The sequence below is a fragment of the Zerene cesonia genome, chromosome Z, assembly GCF_012273895.1.
Source record: "Zerene cesonia ecotype Mississippi chromosome Z, Zerene_cesonia_1.1, whole genome shotgun sequence".
Lineage (NCBI taxonomy): Eukaryota > Metazoa > Arthropoda > Insecta > Lepidoptera > Pieridae > Zerene > Zerene cesonia.
The window spans coordinates 5,215,276-5,236,676 of record NC_052122.1 but is presented as its reverse complement, the minus strand read 5'-3'; the positions used below and the strand labels follow the sequence as shown (position 1 = coordinate 5,236,676).

The 21,401-nt window shown below is 33.6% G+C and overlaps 2 protein-coding genes across 7 annotated transcripts in view; both read left to right on the top strand.

The window, feature by feature from the left end:
* Positions 1-19,189, top strand: part of LOC119835480 (protein AF-10) — a 36,725-nt gene extending 17,536 nt beyond the window's left edge. For 3 of the 6 annotated variants that reach the window (XM_038360324.1, XM_038360327.1, XM_038360323.1), the window contains 14 exons: positions 124-225; positions 666-772; positions 1,321-1,396; positions 3,276-3,368; positions 4,236-4,298; positions 7,186-7,292; positions 8,909-9,048; positions 9,560-9,664; positions 9,834-9,870; positions 10,907-11,078; positions 11,633-11,750; positions 14,547-14,681; positions 15,676-15,794; positions 16,084-19,189. In XM_038360324.1, the coding sequence (XP_038216252.1) occupies positions 124-225; positions 666-772; positions 1,321-1,396; positions 3,276-3,368; positions 4,236-4,298; positions 7,186-7,292; positions 8,909-9,048; positions 9,560-9,664; positions 9,834-9,870; positions 10,907-11,078; positions 11,633-11,750; positions 14,547-14,681; positions 15,676-15,794; positions 16,084-16,122 (1,413 nt within the window). In that variant the 3' untranslated portion in view covers positions 16,123-19,189. Of the gene's footprint in view, positions 1-123; positions 226-665; positions 773-1,320; positions 1,397-3,275; positions 3,369-4,235; positions 4,299-7,185; positions 7,293-8,908; positions 9,049-9,559; positions 9,665-9,833; positions 9,871-10,906; positions 11,079-11,632; positions 11,751-14,546; positions 14,682-15,675; positions 15,795-16,011 lie in introns of all 6 variants that reach the window. The other 3 variants (XM_038360326.1, XM_038360325.1, XM_038360328.1) reach the window with 3 other exon arrangements.
* Positions 19,190-20,677: 1,488 nt separating this feature from the next.
* The window catches only part of LOC119835522 (sensory neuron membrane protein 2-like), a 29,809-nt gene continuing 29,085 nt past the window's right edge, over positions 20,678-21,401 (top strand). The window contains exon 1 of the mRNA XM_038360406.1: positions 20,678-20,977. Within this exon, the coding sequence (XP_038216334.1) occupies positions 20,858-20,977 (120 nt within the window). The 5' untranslated portion in view covers positions 20,678-20,857. The remainder of the gene's footprint in view (positions 20,978-21,401) is intronic.

Here is a 21,401-nt window from a genome sequence, read left to right as displayed (position 1 = left end):
CGAAATGCAAAAAAGAATATATATATTTTGTGTAATTGAATACTGTATCGCCTTTGTCGTAAATAGATGTTGCAAATGAATATATTGAACAAAACTTTCAACTGTTTCCTGTATTTTATATAGCCACCACTATCCGAGACTAGCACACAAAACTCAAGCGGCTCTTGGGACAGCGGGCACACAGCAAACGAGCCGCACGTGGATATGGAGAAAGTTATCAAAAAGGCGAGTATGTTTATACATTATATTTGAAAAATATTTATGTATAATTATTAAATAATTATAGTTTAGATTCACACTCACTCACCCCGTCTTCTATTGTTATACCCTTTCATCTAAGGATGTTTATCGTTTTGTTATTTTTTCGTTTTATGGATGTTTACAAATAAACAAGTTTATATCAACTACCTAACTACCTACCTACCTACCTCGTATATTTAATTGAACCTTTTTTTCTCAGTATTAATAGCATTCGGATTAAAAATCTTCAAAACATATTTTGGCACTTTATATTTAGTTATACAGCTTATTATTTAAATAAAGAAATACATACACGATCAAATTGCCTAGCCGGCTTAAAAATCGAGGATCGAACGCGCCCTGCGCCATGCACCTGAAATATGAAATATTAATTCGTTATTTTGTGTCTGTTATTTTGATTATAGGCTAAAATGGAGGGTCCGGACGCAATACCGGCTCCGATGCACTTCTCAAGTATCAATCAGGGGCCGCCCCCGCCCGCTCACAGCCCGGCGTCGCAGCCCAGCCCTAGGTAATGGCGGGTAACCTAAACAACACCTATATACACAGTACACACGCGTCGACTCGTGTAACGGCTACTTTTTTTTATCTGTGTCGCTCGTTTTTTAGACACCCTGTATATCATCAATTTTCGACTTGACCGGCGGATGAGTGACTGGGGCAGAAACTTTCATCATTTTAATTGATTGGTTTTGAAAAATGCTTCGGTAGATTTGCAATCTATTTTCAAATGCATAGTTTGTTGACTTAGGTCATCTATAGCTTTGGCTTTTTTAGTATTCATTAAAATATTGCATTTCAATATACTACGAGTATTATAAAAAGCCTTAAATAGTCGTGCATCTTCTTACATATGACGTGTATATTTTATGTTTATATATTTATAAAAACTGACATTTATCACAAGCAATGTTATTATTTTTATTTATTTATTTAATATGGTCATCCAACACCGGTTAAATTATAACTTATACATAGGATACATAGATTTAACAAATCAAAACAAATGCGACAGATAATTATAGTTAATTATAATTATGTTATTAATATTTCACATAGACATCTACCGAGCCCCATGCCGGGACCGAGCGGAATGAACCAAATGACAAACATACGTTCGCCATCTCATATGCAGGTAAACATTATAATAAAGCTTTTTCGTTTCTCTTTACCATTAATTCATATGGAAACTTTACAACTTTTATAATTAAATGCCTTATAGGAGAAATAATCTTTCATACAAAGTATACAATGTACTTTTACTTAATGGTTTTATGCTTAGTTTTATTTTCTATATTAATAATTTTTTTTATATGATTTTAAGTGTACAGTTTCTAAGAATATAGTAAGCAATATTCTAAGAGTATAGTTTCCTTTATAAGCAAACGAAAGTTAACTTGATTATTTTTCACTATTTAAGGGTAAAATATAGTACATAAATATACTTATGGTGGAATAAAACTCTACGTACGAGCCAAAGGTTTTCTCCAAGCAGCATGTTTGTTAGCATGCTATAATTGTGTTTGTCATCATTGGTGGATTTGTTTTTATCCAAAAGAAACAACCCTCTAATTAACTCATAATATTGTTACACCATTTAAGTTTCCAGCGTTACGAGTAGATGCGCTAAATATAAAAGGAAAACATCAAGGGATAAAACTCGAATGTTTAATGTCACGATATATTTACCGACCGCTGGTTCCACTGATGCGTCATTTAATAAACTTCCATCGTCATCAGAGCAGGTTGAATTGATGGTGATATTGAATTATCCCATACTGAAGTTGTTAAAAACATAGTAAAAGCTTCACTTTTTGATATTGCTAGCCGCTTTTAATATAGAAAAACACATAGTGCCAACCAATCAATTTAACCTGTGGTCCACGCTCAATAACACCGTCATTACATGCGGGAAACAATATAGGGACGTACTCTAGTTTTTTAAATAAACATTGTTTGCTTTAATAGCTTTTGCTGCAAGATTGTTGTTGTTGAAAAGCTGCTGTTGTCATTCTAATTGTGATTAATCGTATCATTTTGTGGAATTAATGTTTGATGTGTATTCATTGTCATTAGTTACTTAGAGCCCCATTATACAGTATAAAATAATTAATTAATAGTCCGATATAAACCTGCATGATTATGATGCCTGCTAGTAATACAGGTGAGGGAGCTTAAAAATTTTGGTGAAGGAGTTGTGGTAGAGAACGATAATAATAAAACACATATACAAACACGTCGTTCATATTGTTCTAAAATCCCAAAAATCTACCAATCTGTAAACATAACTGTTCGTAGTACACAAGAGACTTCCATTGAATCCTAGGTAAGGTAAGGTTAACAAGATATTATTGCAACTAGAGCCTTAATTGTCCAGTGCTCCCTACAAAGGAGTAATAACATGGGTAGGTATACACACTCGTAATATCGTCCTGCGTCCCGCTCCTGTACCTCTGTTGCATTCACAGACAGCGAAGCACATTAAATCTGCCCCTGTGTTCAATTAGTACCCGCTCCCTAGGCCGTACGGTTAAATATATTGGAACTGGTCTCCAAATATTATGATAGTACTAATCCCTCTTTAATTAACATTCGATGATATTGCAGTCCGTTTTGCCGTTTATTAATTTGTCGGCTTTCATACTTATAACAACATGCGATTATGCCTCAGGGATGGACCCTTCGTGTACTTGATAAATGCTTTTGACTACGTTCATTAATATTAAGCCTAACGTCGATTGCTTTGAAGACAAATCACGTTTTTGATTTATTTGCGGTCGTTCGTTGTCAGTTAGATGACCGTTATCCTATCGCTATTCGTATATTTTGTTTTCGAATTTCCCGCCTAAATTAAAATGCCCAAACGGAACACACAATATAAGTAGTTCATAACAACGAAGACATGAATTACACGTCAATAATCTAAAAAATACAATTCAAAACTTAGTATGACGAACGGCGGTGAGTACGTAATATGCGGGTAGCTTGAGCGTACTAATGCGTGCGTTGTATAGGGCGCGAAGGACCGCGACGTGCCCGCTTCGCTACTTGTGTCGGTGCCTCTGCCGTCGACCAGCCACGGCCTGCACTTCACACACCATCCCCAGGTTCATACCTGTACACACAACTATAGCACTACACGATCCCACACATTTTAGATAAAAGTTCTTCTTACATTCATGAGTTATTGATATACATATATATTGATTGTATTTTTAAGAGAAAATAGCTCACAAGAAGAATCAATTATATGCTAAACACATGTTGGGCAGTTTCAGCGTAATAAATTTAATTCAATCGACTTAAAAATAAGGTGGTACCCTATATCTTTTTACTGGGTTAATTGATTTTACGATTTTATTTGTTCGTGCCTCCCATGTGCTCCCATTTAAATTTGATCTTATTCTGACAATTAGATGGCGGTTTAGATTTTTATTCAGAATAATTATATGATATTAAAAATAAATATATTAACGTTACAACTACCGCAGTAATGAGCATCTTTGTTATTCTAAAAGGGTTAAGTATTATAGAAAAATTATTTAAATTGGGCTATTTTAAAATACGCTGCAATGATAAAAACGTAGCTTCTCAAAATACTCAACACTGATGTCACACCTAAAATATTTCTATTATTAATACTATTTTATTCTAATTCGAAAGATTTGCTTCGAAATTCTATATTCAGTCTTCGGATTATATCATTACTTCGGATTCCCTTTGATTCTTAAATCGTAACTAATGGCGTGTATATTTACATAGTTGTGTGTACATTGAAATTTATAACTTATCGAGTTTTCATAATTTTTGCAACAAAAGACAACTGAAAAATGCATGATCTTTCAATAGCTTCGCTTAGCGAGTGCTTTTTTTATTTAAAATGTTGCATGGAGCTTGCCCTTCTGTAGTGAGTAAAAAAGCTCTCAATTTAATGCCATTATGACGATTGTAAATCTTTAACTGTGTTTCTTTAGATGGCTGGACCATCTGATATGGGCCCCGGTCCTTCGATGATGTACCATCAAGCACAGAAACAAGTGAGTACTTACTACCTTCGTCTATCTTATGTAGATATATGTAGCCGTAATATTATAAAAACTGTTAGACTATAATCTAATCAGCCATAAGGCAAATTGTTAAAAAATTATGATTCGTAACATTTTCTAGCAATTTGGATTACTGTCCGTCAAATAGTGTTTATAATAAAACGGTGACATACATGCTAGAAATGCATAAAAATTGTTTTATTTTTTATCATTTGTGTATTCCAATTGAACAATTTATTACAGGGATGCTCGAATATCAAGTTTATTAATCGTCGATCGGTCATTAAATTTTGTAAATTGTGATACTCCCCTTTCAGTCTCACTTCCAAGAGCTAATCGCATATCAATTAGTATAAATATCGGTATAGATATAGACAAGATACTTTAAATGCATAGCTTATAAATAAAAAATGTATTTATATTTTATCCACTCCTACCTTTCTTATTTGTTTTTTTTTTATTATTTAAATTGTAAACGAGATTACAAATGTGTTTGTTTCTGTAAAATAAATAATATGTATAAATAAATTCGTCATCTTCATAGTAGTCGTCACTCTAATAGTTAATTTATAGTAATTATTGCATGAACACTTTATTATTTGTTAATTTAACTCCCTACGATACTATATTTTGCATGGTTTCTTTCGCAAGAAATGAGAGCAAAACATTTTGGTAAGGGAAATGGAATTCAAATCGCACACTTGTTTTTTTATGTCCATTGGGCAGTGTATCAGATATAGGAATACAATTGTCTGTTGACCTCTATGGCGACTGGATTTATGCTCGCCATGACATGAATATGCTCTTCGTAATATACTACTTTTCATAAAACAGTTACAAATATATTAGAAATCTAACAAAACAAACTTTAATATTATGTGGTAATTAAAAGGACTGAAATATGAAATAACGCAGTCGCAAAAACCAAACATGTGCGCTAAAGTGGTCGGAACCCATTGAATAATGTGGTTTAATGTCTCATTCTTATTTTTAAATTTGTGTTTTTTATATATTAAATTTTTTATTCATTTTATATTTTAGTAGCAATATAATGTTATTATAGTTCTTAATTATCATTGTGTCTAATAATTATATACCAAACAGAAACTAGTTAACTTCGTTCTATACAGCAAAATTATAATATCCCTGTACAAAATAACGTCCCAAAGTAACGAATTTTTGCTTTAATATAATTTTACAAACAAAACCGAACATGAGCGTAACAAAAGAGCATTTCATATTTATAATTCTTAGAACTCCGCTATACGTTTTCTAGCACACCCTAGGCAGAGTATTGCGATTTTTACCTGCACCCCAACCCCTCGACTACCTGCCCTTAACGCAATGCAATGGTCCATCCGACCGCCATTCATGACCATACTGAATACTCAGTCTTAGCGTAACCCCGCTTTAGGCAACATCTGTCGGCTCGGGGGATACAGTAACATTTGACAGTGTCCGTGACAATCAAACGAAATACCCACGCGTCTCACAACGAATTTCGAACTCTATGACCAGGCCGACTAGTCTTATTTTGCTGTGCCCCACGCGATAAAATGGTGAGTCGTAATTAATTTATTATTAACTGGATTCACATACGGTCATACATTCTCTTAAATTACTGAAGACGTCTTTCGGAGGCGAATATTGAAGTTCAATTTTGTATAAGTTTTATGTGATCTCAATGCTCGTCGCGCGCACGTGTTGTTTATTCGGTATTGTAATTCTTGTTCTTCTCTGAGAATTGTGGTGGTTATAATATTTGTGAAGAATAAGGTCGAACGTTGTGCCGAGTTTGCAGAATATACATAAATTAAAATAGAAATTAATATAGTTTATTTTAAAAGTCCTATCGTTTTCCGATAAGTTACGGAAATTGCGAACAATAAATATGTTATGGAATATTTCCTTTTGTAGTTCGGTTTTGTTTCATGATAGATACAAAAACGGCTGGGGTGTCATTACATTCCGAGGCGGTTATGTATGATGAGCAAACATACACCATCCTGTTACCACATTGTTATACTAAGTTACAATAGACAATATTAACATTATAAAATCTTGAGCTTGACGCTCGCTATGCCTTTAATATGTGCTAAATACTAGCTATTATTTACCCACATTTTCGTTCTGTTATCGGTCACTTCAATTATTTGAGTACGTTAGGAGGAGTGGTTATGAGATAACTACATTTAAATATTTTGAAATATAATTAAAAAAAAATATATGTCTGCTTTAGTAGTGTGCTATAAGCTGACTTGAACAACGATATTAGCCGACTCATTCACAAATTATTTATTACTTTGTTTCAATTATATATCTTGTTTTAGTATATGTATAATGCGTTTTTCTTTACACGAGTTAACTATAATGTAGCTATATTATTATTAAATGACCTAGAATTCATATTACATACCATATCTGTATGAATCAGCGTAATATAAATTGCATTCCAAAATTTTCATGAAAGCACTGAACACATTAAAGGCTCGCTAGTAACAGAATCAATTGAAACAAAAGCGAATCATAATATCCATATCACGGCTCGTGTTCATTATTCGTAAAAATATATCTATAGATATATAGAACGACACTGTTCTATTCTTACTACAACATTTTGAAAGTGGACATGTCCATGCCTATATTGGATTGAAAACCCGATGCCCTCATTTGAATTGGGGATCAGTGTATCAGGGGCACAGTGTGACATATTATTGCAATTCAATTGTAGACACTTACCGGCGCATAGGGATGCAGCATGCATAGCAATAGCTATTGAAACCTCTGATATTGTATTGCACCTTGTACGTGATAGCTCTATAGTTCTCAGCCCATATGAATGAGGAGGGTGGGATATTCATCGGAGGTGTATTTTCAGGCCGCGATGGAGCAGAATGTCCCCGGCCACTCCCCACTCATGCCCGGCAGGAGCACCTGGCCGGGCCTGAACGTCGCCTATGAAATGCAAGATCCGAGCAAATCTGGGTAAGTTCAATTTAATTACGACTTGGTTCTATTTCATTATTATCTGAAATAATATAATATGCATTTGCACATTGCGTAAAGTGTTAAACTTATTTGGAGGATAACACGAAGCGCGATACTACTTTGGCATTGTTTAATATTCTGTATTGATGTTATATGTGTTTATAATTTTGTTATTGATTGACGTTTAATTTTTGTGTTTTTGCTCATGCGATTTTTTATGTACAAGTTGCGAATACTATAAAATATGTTATTAAATATATAAGGTAAATGCTCCAATGTGCGAACGATTAATTAAAATTTATAACCATACGTCACATACATTAATTCTTTATGCGAATTTTTTATAGCACAGCCGTGTGATTCAAGATATATATTAGTTGTTGTGAAAAAACGAATCCATATAAATTTTGAAGCCCTTGAAAAATTATCGTGTTTTTGAATGAGGAAAATACATTGAAACACACTGAAAACAATACGCGAGAAGGACAAACAAAGTCAACGTGCGGAAGACTTGTATTGTTATTACGATTTAATATTTATTTTATACAACCCAGCCAGCCCCGCATTGATCGGACGAGCCATTTGCGTTTGAAATGTAAACTTAAGACACCCTTATTCCCATACACGTATGTAATTCAAAATAGCCAGGTGCCTTTTAATGGCCTCGGTCTACTGATTTTTAAATACTATTTGTATCCATGTTTTAAACAGAGGCTGTTTTTCATCTCTTATTATCACCTTTGTTCGTTCTCCTTTATAAGTATAATATTTTTATATTTTGATAAAAGCGATATTCATTAATAATTATTGCTATAATGTAGATTTCAATGTGTTATCCGCGCAAAAATCTTCATTAGTTATCTAGTTTTTTATCACGCCTACTCTATCAAAAGATATTTATCACATTGTTTTCACATTTGTTACTAATTGATATTATTTATTAACACACCAACGTTGACAGTTGACACGTACCACGGCACGTATATATGCAAATTAAAAGTAGCAATTATGATCAGTTTCGAATGGCTCAATATCCGCCGTCTCGTTGGAAGCTCGCTTGATTGCTTCCGAGTCTGCTACCGGCCACTTCACCGATTGAAATGTATCGAAATTTATTTGTTTTTGTCTTCCATTTGTAGTCCCAAATCCTAATTGCTTGTGAGGTGACGGAAAATGTATTTTGTAATTAGGATAATCCCGTACACCTTTTCCATCTTATGAACACGACCTTTATTTACGTAGAAGATGATCATAAGTGTAAAGAGTACCCATATAACTTTAACCAAATGAGAATAAAAAACAAACAAACAAATATCCTCTTGTTTTCTCGCAATATAAGCTTCCTTCCTCTTCTGCCGTCCGCAACAAATACATAATCTTGTCGATAGAATTGAATGGACCGGCGGGATAAAGAAATACTTTAAATTATAATGCCCATTATGTCAATTGTGATTCAATGTATATTTCCTTGGTCTTTCTCGACGCGTCTGTATTATATAACACAAGCAAATCTATGTAAGACAAACTATGAGATTTTACATACTAGTAATACATGCGAAAAATTTACATAAACACTTAAAAATTCATCTAAAACGTGCTATTCTTATATACAGCATACCGGTAACTGGCAAGGACCCGATGGGCACGAATCTGAGCCAAATGCCTGCCGTACATCGCAACAAGAAGAGGGCAATCGCTCACACCGCCACGTCGGTGGTGGCTATGTCGAACCCACCACCGCAAACTACTTTGCGTAAGTTGTTTACATACTACCTTATCCACAAAACTTATATAACTAACCAAATTAAGCCGCGATGTTTGTAAGGCTTTCTTGTAGGTGCTGTGATTAAATGTTTGGGAATATCATCTTTATTTTGAATAACGAATAACGTATTTATCGCAATATTAAAAGTAAAATCACTGACATTTTATTCGTCTGTTTAATATAAGTCCTTCATGTATAGTTTGCATTCTAAATGTAAAATGTAAAGCGTAATGGTTTAACAATTTTCAGGGGATTTTTTCCCAAGGTTGTAACTACATATTTACTCTATTTGAAAATATTTTAAATGCGAAAAAGTCTATTAAAGTTTATGATCATACACATATCTAAATAGTTAAGAGGCTGTAAAGTGGCTAAACATCTTGTTCATTTTACGCATCCATTGCCCGTACACGAACAAACCCAATAAAGAATTTCGTTAAATTTTTCAAGTTCCATGTATATCACACGTTATGAAGTTTAAAATATAAATCATTTACAGAAGCGGCAGTGCAAAACCTGGCAAATGTACGCAGGCCTCCGCTGCCGACGCCGCCTCCCATGTACCATGAACCTAACATTAAAGAGTCGCCACCAAGTTCTCCAGGTAGTTTTTTTTTTCTGATAAATTATATAAAAAAAGGAATTATATTTTGCCGTATACTATCATTGCACTGCAGATGTAACGAGTTTGTATACTTTTCCGTAAACAAGAAATATGTAAATTAGATATTAAGTTAATAAAATTAACTACAATGAGTTAAATTTTTTTACAGGATTAGATCGTCCACTGAAACCAAAGTTTGAGAATAAGTGAGTAAATATTTTCAATAAATTTTAGTCTAGCTTTTGTGCTTCTTGCAAATTTATAGTCCTATGAGAGAGAAGTTTTGTTAATTAAAATAGTGATACCTTTATTTCACTTTGTATGTATTCTTCTTCGATAAACCTTATTTATTTATTCTTACATTATCTATTTTTAAATAGTCTTCAATCCGTGTAGTTTGTATTATTATATATGCATGTGTTTATTAGTATTTTCTTGTTTCGATAACCTTTATATCAATAGACCTGAAACTTATTTCATTAAACGCCCTCTTTGTTAATCAATTACCATACATCACACCTTGCTGTTTTATTTTAACGATTTCGAGAAATCTGATATTATTTTTCTTAAACTGCGTAAAATTCTTTTTTTTTCTTACTTTGATTCAATTTGTAAGTGTAGCATGTTGAAGTTTACAAATATGCAAACAATCGTCGACTAATGTAGCGTGCCCCATGCGATTTTACATAGTAATGTATAAAGTCCAGTACAGTACAGTAAAACTGTATGTGCATAAATTGCTCAAAATAAAACTCATCTGTGTACGCTAATTGATTATTCTGATCTGTACCAATATTCCTGCGCTACCGTTTAATACATCTTGCATGGTAGTGTACATATTACATACAAGCAGTAGGTACTTACTTTAGTTACTGTTACTGTACATTTGTTAAGTGTTGTATGTAAACTGACAAACACGCAAACCGAATGGGCCGTAATTGTAGTGCGCGGCACGTCACCGTTACCAGTGACGAGTACGTATCTGTGCACGCTTATGTGTTGCATGTAAACCCATACACTGCAAAAACCGCATTGGAGGCGGTTGCAGCGCGCCGCACTTCACCGTTACCATGGTGACGTGTACGTATGTGTGCACGCTTATGTGTTGCATGTAAACCCATACACTGCAAAAACCGCATTGGAGGCGGTTGCAGCGCGCCTCACGTCACCGTTGCCATGGTGACGTGTACGTATGTGTGCATGCTTATGTGTTGCATGTAAACCCGCAAAATGCACATACAGAATGAGCGGCAGTTGCAGTGCGCCGCACATGCTGGGCAACGAGCTGAACCCGGAGAGCGGCGCGGCGGCGCGGCTGCAGGAGCAGCTGAGCGCGGAGCTGGCGGCGCACGCGGCCGGCACCGGCGGGCCCGAGCCGCTCGTGCCGCCGCCGCTCATCAACAAGGCCGCCCCGGTTTGTTATACAAACACACATACATGCCCTGGATACAGTTTACTGTTGCACCTACCACGTGCCAATATTGTATATTATCTATAACTAGTGGTCCTCCCCCGTGGTATGTTTACATCAAAATACGATATACGGCTACTACGACTCGGAGATTGCGTACATATACAACGGTGAAAGAAGTTTTGAAATTAGGAACATGTGAGATTAGCGTGTTCAAACAAACTCTAGTTTTATATTACTACTATAGATCTATATAAATATTAAATAAAATAAAAAATGGATCACAAAAATGCTAGTACGTGCTTAACTTCCAAAGTACTACTGTACCAAATTGTACTTTTATGTTATTTAATTTTTTTTTTTGTGATTTTTGAAAATGGTCAGAAGAAAATCTCTGATATAAATCCCAAAAATTGAAAATATTTGTTACCGTACGAGGTTGATCATGGGTAGGTTTAGCACATAGGCAAATAACACACACACATACGAACACATACTCTTTTGCATGTATTCGTGCTGGAATTGAAAGCAATATAAATACAATAATCCGCATCCAGATGGCCGGTTCGAGCTCGGGTCGCAGCGGGTCGAGCGCCCAGAGCCTCGACCAGCTGCTGGAGCGGCAGTGGGAACAGGGCTCGCAGTTCCTCATGGAGCAGGCGCAGCACTTCGACAGTATGTACTGTGTGTTGTGACGTTTTTTGCAGATTCTACGGATACGCTCGTAATTCGATTTTGACTTCATTTGTCGGTCGTGCCGTGATAATTTTTTGTTTGTTTGTTGATGTTTGGAAACGTTTTGTAATAATAGTAATAGTAACATAAAAAATGCAAAATAACAAGAGCCATAGCTTTTTTTTAAGAAAAATGCCTGCAGAAGCTCTGTGTATCACACTGAACAGAACACGAGTTTTCAAAGTCGTTATTTTTTCGTGACTGTTTTTAATGTTATAAATTAATTTAATTTTCAATTTTAAACGTTTTAAAAACCTAAGAAAAACATGGTGGCCCTTATTTAATTTTGTACAGCTTCTTAAAATTAATAACCTATGGGAAATCAATTGAATTACGAACGACCGTCACCACGGATGCACGGGACACAATTCACCTAAGGACCTAGAAATCGCTTTACTAGTGGTAATTAATTCTAAGCTATTAATTTATTTGGGATTTATACTAACTCGCTTATATATTAGATGACGTAGCCGAGTCTTGTGCCTAGTGGCTAATGTATGCAGAGTTTTGAGCATCAATAACTCATTTTTACGATAACGCCTCATAGGACAGCATAGATAACTTTGTTTTACACAATTTTATAGTTAAATTAAAAATTCAATTATTTTTTTATATGTATCAGTAAGTCTTATATTTACAATCAAAGCAATAAATTATACATGAAATTATTCTCTAGTTTTTTTGCTGTGTTATTGCACAAACAGACAGGTTAGTACAAAATATGATATAGCACTACGTAACAAACTTTCACTGCATAAGAAATGTCGTTGTTTAATTTTTTTATTTATTTATAAATATCATATTACACGAAAACAGCGCTGTGGCCTCCAACAGGAGAGATCGCCATTCGATTAAAACATAATAAGAGGAAAATTTTAAAACTGCATTCATAAAATCTGGTAAGAAGAATAATATCTCAATCCTACCCTGAAATTAAGGGTAATATTTGGTAAAGACGTATGTTTTGGTACTGTTTGATAAGACCCTAACCGTTTTTAATATAATCTATATCAACATAATATATTTGGTTCATCCTTGTATTCTCGTTTCATCGACGTAAGTAAAAGAATGCGATGAAAAATTTGAGCGATCAAGGATTTCAAATTTATCATTAGATAATTTAACACTTTAAAAAAGAGAAATAATTTAGTGAACAAATGAGATTCCATCCGTCACTTGGTTCCGGCTTTGATGGCTAAGGCTAAGTGCGTATCATTTTTATTTTTATACCACTGCCCGTTCATAGTACCTACCTACATGACATTCTCGGTTTCCTGTAAAACGCTTGTAATTTTCTTTATACAAACACTCAACATAACTATATATAAATATACACACAAATATAAACCAACTGAATCTAGGAGCAGAATCCAAATATCATCATATCGTTCAGTTTTGCACGAATTTTTAAGTAGTTGATAACGGCAGTGGTATCTTAAATGTAGACAATTTTTATTCATTTTCTTTAAAACATGTTGTTTTTAAATTATCAGTATTGTTAGTGGGACAAAACTATGTAATTTTTATCAACGTGAGACATATCAATGTTTTTATTTTCATTTAATTTTATTACTTTAAAATTGTATTAAGTTGAAAGCTTAAAGGTATGTTATTTCTTTTATAGATACTAAAAAAATATATTTTTATGCTATTTTTGTATCACGTTTACTAACATCTGCACTCATATTATTAATAATATTAAAATGTTGTTCCAATTCGTACTTTCCACTTATGCATGCCTCCAGTATTCTGCAAATAAATAAAGATGGTTCAAAGAGTTCACAAAATAGAGTCTTAAAAACATAAATTCGCAATTTTAAGGCAACCATTTAATTTACTTTGAGACGATGTTGTAGAAGAGTCATTTTATTGCCGCTAGTATGTCTTTCCTGTAGCGATTCATTTCTTTTTAAATAGTATATAAACTCTGTTAACACGAGTAATGTTTAATTATTCGCTCTTTGAATTTCTCGCCGAGTTGTGAGAAATCTATTGTCTTAAAATTTAAATAGGTTAAAAGAGTTGCCGTAAACAGAAGCCATGTTTTACGTAAAAGTGTAAAGGTTTTCCTTGTTGCCGGCAAACAATGTTTCTTTATTTTGTTTTGTGTCTATGGGAAGACTTAATAATACACTTTCAGTGTACTACAAAGCGTAATATAATAAAGTGACTCCGCCATCCAGCGGCCTCTCCATTCTGTGAACTTGGCGAACCGCCGACGCTTCATTTAATTAAGGTCTAGATTAATTTTTTGCTCAATCTGCTTTATAAATTGCATATTATTTTAAAATTTAGAATTTAAAGGGCGCTCTTTCGTTTCATTTGTATATTCGTAGTAGTGCATCTGTTAAGATATCCTTTGACCATACAGAAATAAGTCGTAGTGCAAAGGTTTATTTTGAGTCCAAATTTGAATTTTTCTTAATTGTGAAGTAAGAGCGCTCACTGCTTGTTATTTTTTACGACATTATAGCGTATATCTTAGCATTTGTTTCTCTTTTTGATATTGGTCGATTTGCCCTTTTATATTTAAAAAGTTTTCGCTAAAATGTCGTACGGAAAATTGATGTTGCGATGTTTTATGTTATCCCGCATCGTAATGGAACGCGGCAATGTCGGTCCAGCGAACCAACGGGTTGAGCCTGCTGCGATTTTGCTATAATGTAATAAGTGGAATCATAAAGGCTCATACGGATGGGCTTGGAGAGTGTTCTAAGAATGATTTGAATTTAACAGTTGCCTCGTTGCTGTCCTGTCTGCACCAACTCCGAACAGAGAATGTACGTTTAGAAGAACATGTTGGCAATTTGCTTCAGCGACGTGACCACTTATTGGCTGTCAATGCCCGTCTTGCAATACCGCTCACCGCCGGTATGTTACCCTCGCAGTGGTCACCCTCACTGCATGTATTTACAACTAAATACCCCTATATCGGCCCAATTCCCACCTATCTTCTCCTTATACGCAGTACAAAGTACACGACTCATTACTTAATTGTTATCAATGGCCACTTTAAGTGGTAATAGTTTCATTAATTATTCGCTACTAAAATCATTAGATAACCTGATTATTCCATGCACGTGATAGTTCAGTGTAGGAATGTTTTTAATCTGTGTTCAATTAGGGATAGTATCAATTATGGTTTTGATTACGTATTGCAATTATTTTGTTTTTCTTTCCGTTATTATCAGGCTTTGTATGTTGTTTCTTAATCGATAATAAACGTTACGGGATATATATGTCAATGTAAAATTGTAAACATCGTTGGATTACAATCCCGCGGACAGTTTCTCGAGAGATTGTAATATGTCGAAAAATTTATCCGTCACATACTGATATCAAGTAAACTAATAATTTTTAGTGAATTGTTATCTCTCAGAATGAAAATTGAGGGCTATTTTAATTTCGGTACCTATATGTAAAAAGGACACAATATAATAATACCACTCCCGGGTTTTACAATCTGAACCTGACTGGACGTTTGGGAAAAGTAAATTATCAGCACAATACATAACTGCATTACTTTCGCATTATAGTAACAAATACACGGATCACAATATTTCGACAGTTTGCAATCTCGCGAGTAAGATTATAAATCCAATGGTTTTTACATTTTTACGGCGACCTATATAATCTTACTGCGTGTCTTATGCATACGCTGATTTGCCTTGACAAAGCCGTAACCAGGAAATAACCAAGAAATTGAATTATTGAACATTTCACCTTATAATCATAACCATACATCATTTTAATATATATACAGGTTATTTTTAAATGCAACCAGCGCAATAAAACCAATTTTATTTTATTAAACTTATGTATAATCCAAAACAATCGATAAGTAACTGTTCTGTTTATGGGGTAGTGACCCCAGGGCCTCCGGAGCCCCCTCGATGCCCTCGTGAGGGCACTTCGCAAGTTAGGCCTCCGCCTCCGCCGCCAGTGAGAGCACCTGAAAGCATGAACGCGGAACGTCAACACCAGGTATTGTAAATCAGTTATTATGGTACCATATCTGCCTTCAATGTCTCTTGTCTGTCTCTTCTCATTACTATTGAATTAATATAACATTTTCTCTGAGTTATTTCCTATAGCTAACATTTTGGATCGTCATCGGCGAAGGGTTTATGATATTTTTTATTATTATAAAAGCGAACTCATCCCGACGTGCAGTGTGTTTAACGAATGCTTTCTTTTTTAGTCGCTTGCCATGGAGCAACTAAACCGTTACTTTTGAGCGCGTGATAAGTAATGAAGACTTATTTGACCGTAGCTGATAATGCGCGAGGTACAGCAAAAGCCGCCCAGCTGAAATGAGCCGGGCGGCGGCGGCGTCGAGCCGCCAGCCGGGCCCAGCCGACCGGACCCGCTGCGGACCGTGCAGGCCTTCATCAACTCGGAGCAGCAGCAGCGGCGCAGGCCCGACTTCTCCATCGAGTCCATACTCAAGTACGACTAGGCGCGCTATCCCTGCGCGCCCGCCGGACGGGACTCGCCTGCGACCGACTGTGTGCGCCATACCCACTTCGCGTAGCCCAATTTTAGATTAGAATGCACCTAACTGTGTTTGTAAATAACGCGTAATGGACGAGGCGTGGATTAATGAATTAAGACTGAGAGTTTAACTGAAACAGGGTCTAAATTAATGAATTTAGACTTTCCGTGAGCGCGGGTTTTCGTGCGCTGGATTTTAGTCAGAGCATGGCGACTGGCACATTTGATTGCAGTTACGGACGTACGATGGTTATAGTTTACAATCTATGTACAAAGCCTATCCGCTTTTGAACGTAAAGACGTTTCGACCGAACTGGATACATTATTGTTGAATTAGTTTGATGTTCTGTGCAAATATAACCGATAGAGAATGTGAACGTACTGTTCCATATTAATGGACTATTGTATCATCATAAATGTCTGTATTTTACCTTAACATTAGATAAATGTTTCAATGAAATCTTGGTGTTTAGTATAAATAAGTTGTGACATTTGGTTTCCGTGATTTTTTTTCGTTTAAATTATAACGAGTTATTTTCATATATCTGTAATCGATTTATTATATCAATTCTGACATATGTATTGACTTGACAACTTGAGTTATTTTTTCTTTCTGACGATATAAACTTAGGACAAATGTATTACACGTGAAACATAATTTTTAACTTGGTGTTTTGGTGTCTAGTAAATAAATCGGATAATACATATTTTATTGTGTGACATATACCGATATACAATGAACCATTTAAGTGTTATAGTGTGCGTAACGCTGTCTAAGAGTTTCCTTTCATTTAGCTATTTCCAAAAATAATAGATGGTTATATTGTAAATGTAAGATGTTAAGGTATATGGATGTTATATTACTTATATATTATATACAGATTAGCCCTTTAATCGTCCGATTAAATATATTTGAATCCATGTCTATTTATGTCTGTACCATCAACGTAACATAAGGTGTGTAATTCAATATTTTTGTATAGAAATAAATATCAATGTTACACTTAGCAATTATTGATTAGGAATATTATGGTCGTTGTGTTTTAAAATTACTGGGTGTAAATAGTATGTTAGTATAAGGGTAGATAGAAACAACTCAATGTAACAGCTACTTGCCCCATGGGTATTTGGATTTTTACGATCCCTTAGATTGTGTATGTATAGAAAAATTAAAGTCTTTATATGTCTTATTACGTTATCCGTAACTTTATTTTGTGAACATTGAGAGTCAATTGATATTTTAACGATCGCATTCTCATTTTTCCGATATATGTTTTTTTATTCTGACTAAAATTAGTGATATAAATTATCTTTATAAACATATCAAGTCTGATTATCCTGCCAATATATATTTGACAGGTCAGAAGAGTCTTTTCAATCATTTGCATTCCTATTTGGTTGAAATGACTTCGACCAATTAATTCGCACACGCACTCTTAATTGATTATAATACAATACCAAATGGAATCCAAAAATATGTGTTATGCATGCAAAAGGTTTCTATAAAATTTAAAAAGGGACAAGATGAAAACGGAGAATTGCGATCGATTTAATATTATTGGCCCTTGGAATGCGCCGGCGCATCTGTATGCTCATATACATGATTCTTTTTCATTTTCTTTTATTGTCACATCTGATAAGCTCTGTGGGAATTACGCTGGAATTTAAATTTTTGTATCTTGAAATGAACGTTCGCATTCTAGCTTTTACTAAAATCCGTCCGCTTTCTCTTTGTTCATTTTATTTTGACCACAAATCGAAAATCAGTTTTATATTTGCTGTTCACCCGTTCGTTATATTTATATGTAGGGTAATTCCTAAGTCACAAAGTGTAGTTGCTTTCTTATGGTGAAAAAATTTTCAAAAACGATTTTTGTGTGAAAACATTATAAACATAGTTGCGTACAAATCTTTTTCCTTTATAATATTACTATTTACTATAGATTTTTTTTATATTAATCATGCATGTACATTTCCCACAGAGTCCTTATAAATTGTGATTTATATACAATTATACATATAGTATATTCATATATAATTGACTTTTATGACAATATTCTTTTTTAAAGTTATCAATCAAAATTATCGCATGTGTATCTCTTAAATGACTTCATATTGTAGCTATTGAGATCTGTTGTAAAAGGCCTGAATTATTGTACGTATTTGAAAAATACTAAAATAATGCAAGAAATAACTAAAATGTGACCTTTATATGAATAATCTTGAAAATTATAAAATGCGTCTAATGAAATTATCAAGGTAGAGAGAATAACAGTTTCAAACTAAATAACAGTAAGAAAAACCAATTTTTTATTTTTAATTGGTACATTTTACTATTTCTATATGTTGTTATTGGAAAATTATAAAATCTTATTTATACAACAAACAAAAAATGTTACTTATTGGTAACGCATGCATTATTTGTATCGCATGTATTGGTAACGCATCCAATTTCTTTGCACAGGTTTACACAGGTCCCAATCTATATACTTTTATTTTTATATTTTCATCTAAGAGACGTAGTTTTTATCGAGCTTGCACAAATATATTTTTGTAAATACTTATGAAAATTTTCATTGCATTTACTGTTAACAACGACCAGCTGGAGTGCATTTAACTGGTATTCTCTTGTAAATATGACTATTGAAATGTATTTAATTTGGAAATAAATAAATTGTTCCGATAGCAACTAAATGTTACATTATCCTCAAATATTTGAATGTATTTTTTAATATCTTAATATTGTACAGCTTGAACACGGACAAAAAAAAAGGATGTCTTTAAATTTTTTATGTCTATGCACTCGGCTGGTTTAAATATAGATAAATAATTTGTCAATTGTCAAAATATGTACCTTAATCCGTAAATAAAGAAATTCAATAAAGCATAGTGGTTTCTGTTCCCACTCTGACCTTTTCAAATTTTGTAATTTTTCCGACAAAACACTTTAATTACAGAAATTCCAATATCACTATCGTACTAAGTATATAATCAGATAAATATTTCTTGCACTATATTTACACAAAAATAAGTATTTATTATCTCTATAAAGTGTTTCACTCACTGTTTTTAAATATAACTCGGCTTTAAGTGCGTTTGTCTACAAGTCACGAAAACAATAATATGAAGTAAAGAAAGCATACGACAGCCATAAATATTGATTGCTAACTGATTTGCAACCGATTTTGATACAGTTAGTCTGCCATCAGGCTGTAACAGTTAAGTATTATTTCTATACTGCGGTCTGTATATATGGTTAAAAAAAAAAGTTATTTATATGGGAGTAACAAACAACGTAATGTTACAACAAAGAACGACAACGGGTAGTCATTTGATTGATTTAAAAACTGTATTTATTTCATGTTATATTTACATTCGTATTAAATACATATTAACGATAAAAAATGCTTACACACACATGCACGCGTACGTACCTACCTACAGTTCAGACTCGCTGTCGTACTCACAACTATAGAGGTAGCAACGTTCAAGGGTTCGATGCTCTCCATGTGCCTTTTATTTATAAAATATGTATTAAATGTATTACGAACACAAAAAAGAGAAAAGTAATTTTTTGTGATTTAATTATTGTGTCAAAGATGAAGTTCAATTATGCATCTAGATCCTAGGCTACGAAATGCTTTCGCAATTTCTATAAATTCCTCCGCAATGTGTATCTTTGTAAAAGATAGGCAATGACCGTTAAAGTCTTTCAAAAATTTGTAACATTCTAAAATTGATGGTCAACTTTAAAATTTATGTAAAATAAGGAAAACTAAAAAAAATCTAACAATCGTTATCATTTCATTATTGAAATTAAAACAATCTATGAATGAAAAGCATTAGAAATTTTATTTTTCATTATACTTCTGTCTTATAATTAATTAAGTGATAATTACCGATTACCTGCTTTGACTCAGATAGGATTTTATTTTTATCGATCTTGTAGATCCGTACATTTTATGTAAATAATAATCGTTTAATATAAAATGAAAATACAAAATTCAATAATGTTAGATATGAAGATGTAGGATTTGGATCCTACATCTTCATATCTAACATTGTCCTTCAATTCTTGTTCAGAATCTACCAGACTCTCACAAAGTTAGAACATGTCATTTTATATCCTAAAGTCCTAAAGTCTGACAAACTTTTATTTTTATTTTTAATCTTTTACTTTGTATTTTAAGCACCAACCTTTAACTTTAATTAGAGTAGTGACGGGCCGACAAACCGTTAATATTAGATGGTGCTTTATATATTTGCAAAAATTTATGAATAATAATTGAATTTATTTCGGAATGTTTCCGTATTCTTGGTTCTAACTACACAAAGATAATAAAATAAAAACAAAAACAATATACTTACATTTGGACATACCCTGGAAATTAAATATATCATAAAAAACGCACAAATCTTCGAGACAACGATCTCTAATCAGATATGTACGTCGCTATCAATAGAAAATAAATTAACAATTACACACTATCATCATTAACTCCGCGGGTTTTGTAAACTCGTATTATGTTCATTTACAACTAATTTACTACAAGATGTGTTCGTTGTTTGCATGCGGCGTCACCAGCGCCGTGTTAGGCGCTGCATTAGTTGTTGTGAGTTGCGTAGTTAGTTTCGTAGTTGTTCCCGATATTGTGGACAGGATGATTATTGACGTAAGTAAACTTAAAGTAAAGACTTTTCCTTGAATCACGTAACATTCGCTAATTTTTAAATGGTAAATGGAATTTAAAGTATACACATCACGAACAGACACGTCCGCTACATTTCGTTTCACGATGAAATAAATCATAAATTTTTATGCGTATTTAATAACTGTAAAACCTATTAAAATATCACTGCAGTCAGTCTAACTGTGATTCGTTTTTTATCGGGTGAGTATTCACTTGATTGATTTTCACAAGGCACATTTATTATAAGGTGTATTATTAATTATAAGTTTATTATTAATTATATGTCTAGAGTCTGTAACTGATTTCATGCCGAAGGCATGACTATTTTCTTTATGTGCAAAAAAGTACAGGGATACCAAATTTTGCAAATATACAAGTTATTAAAATATTTCTAATCTTATCTGTC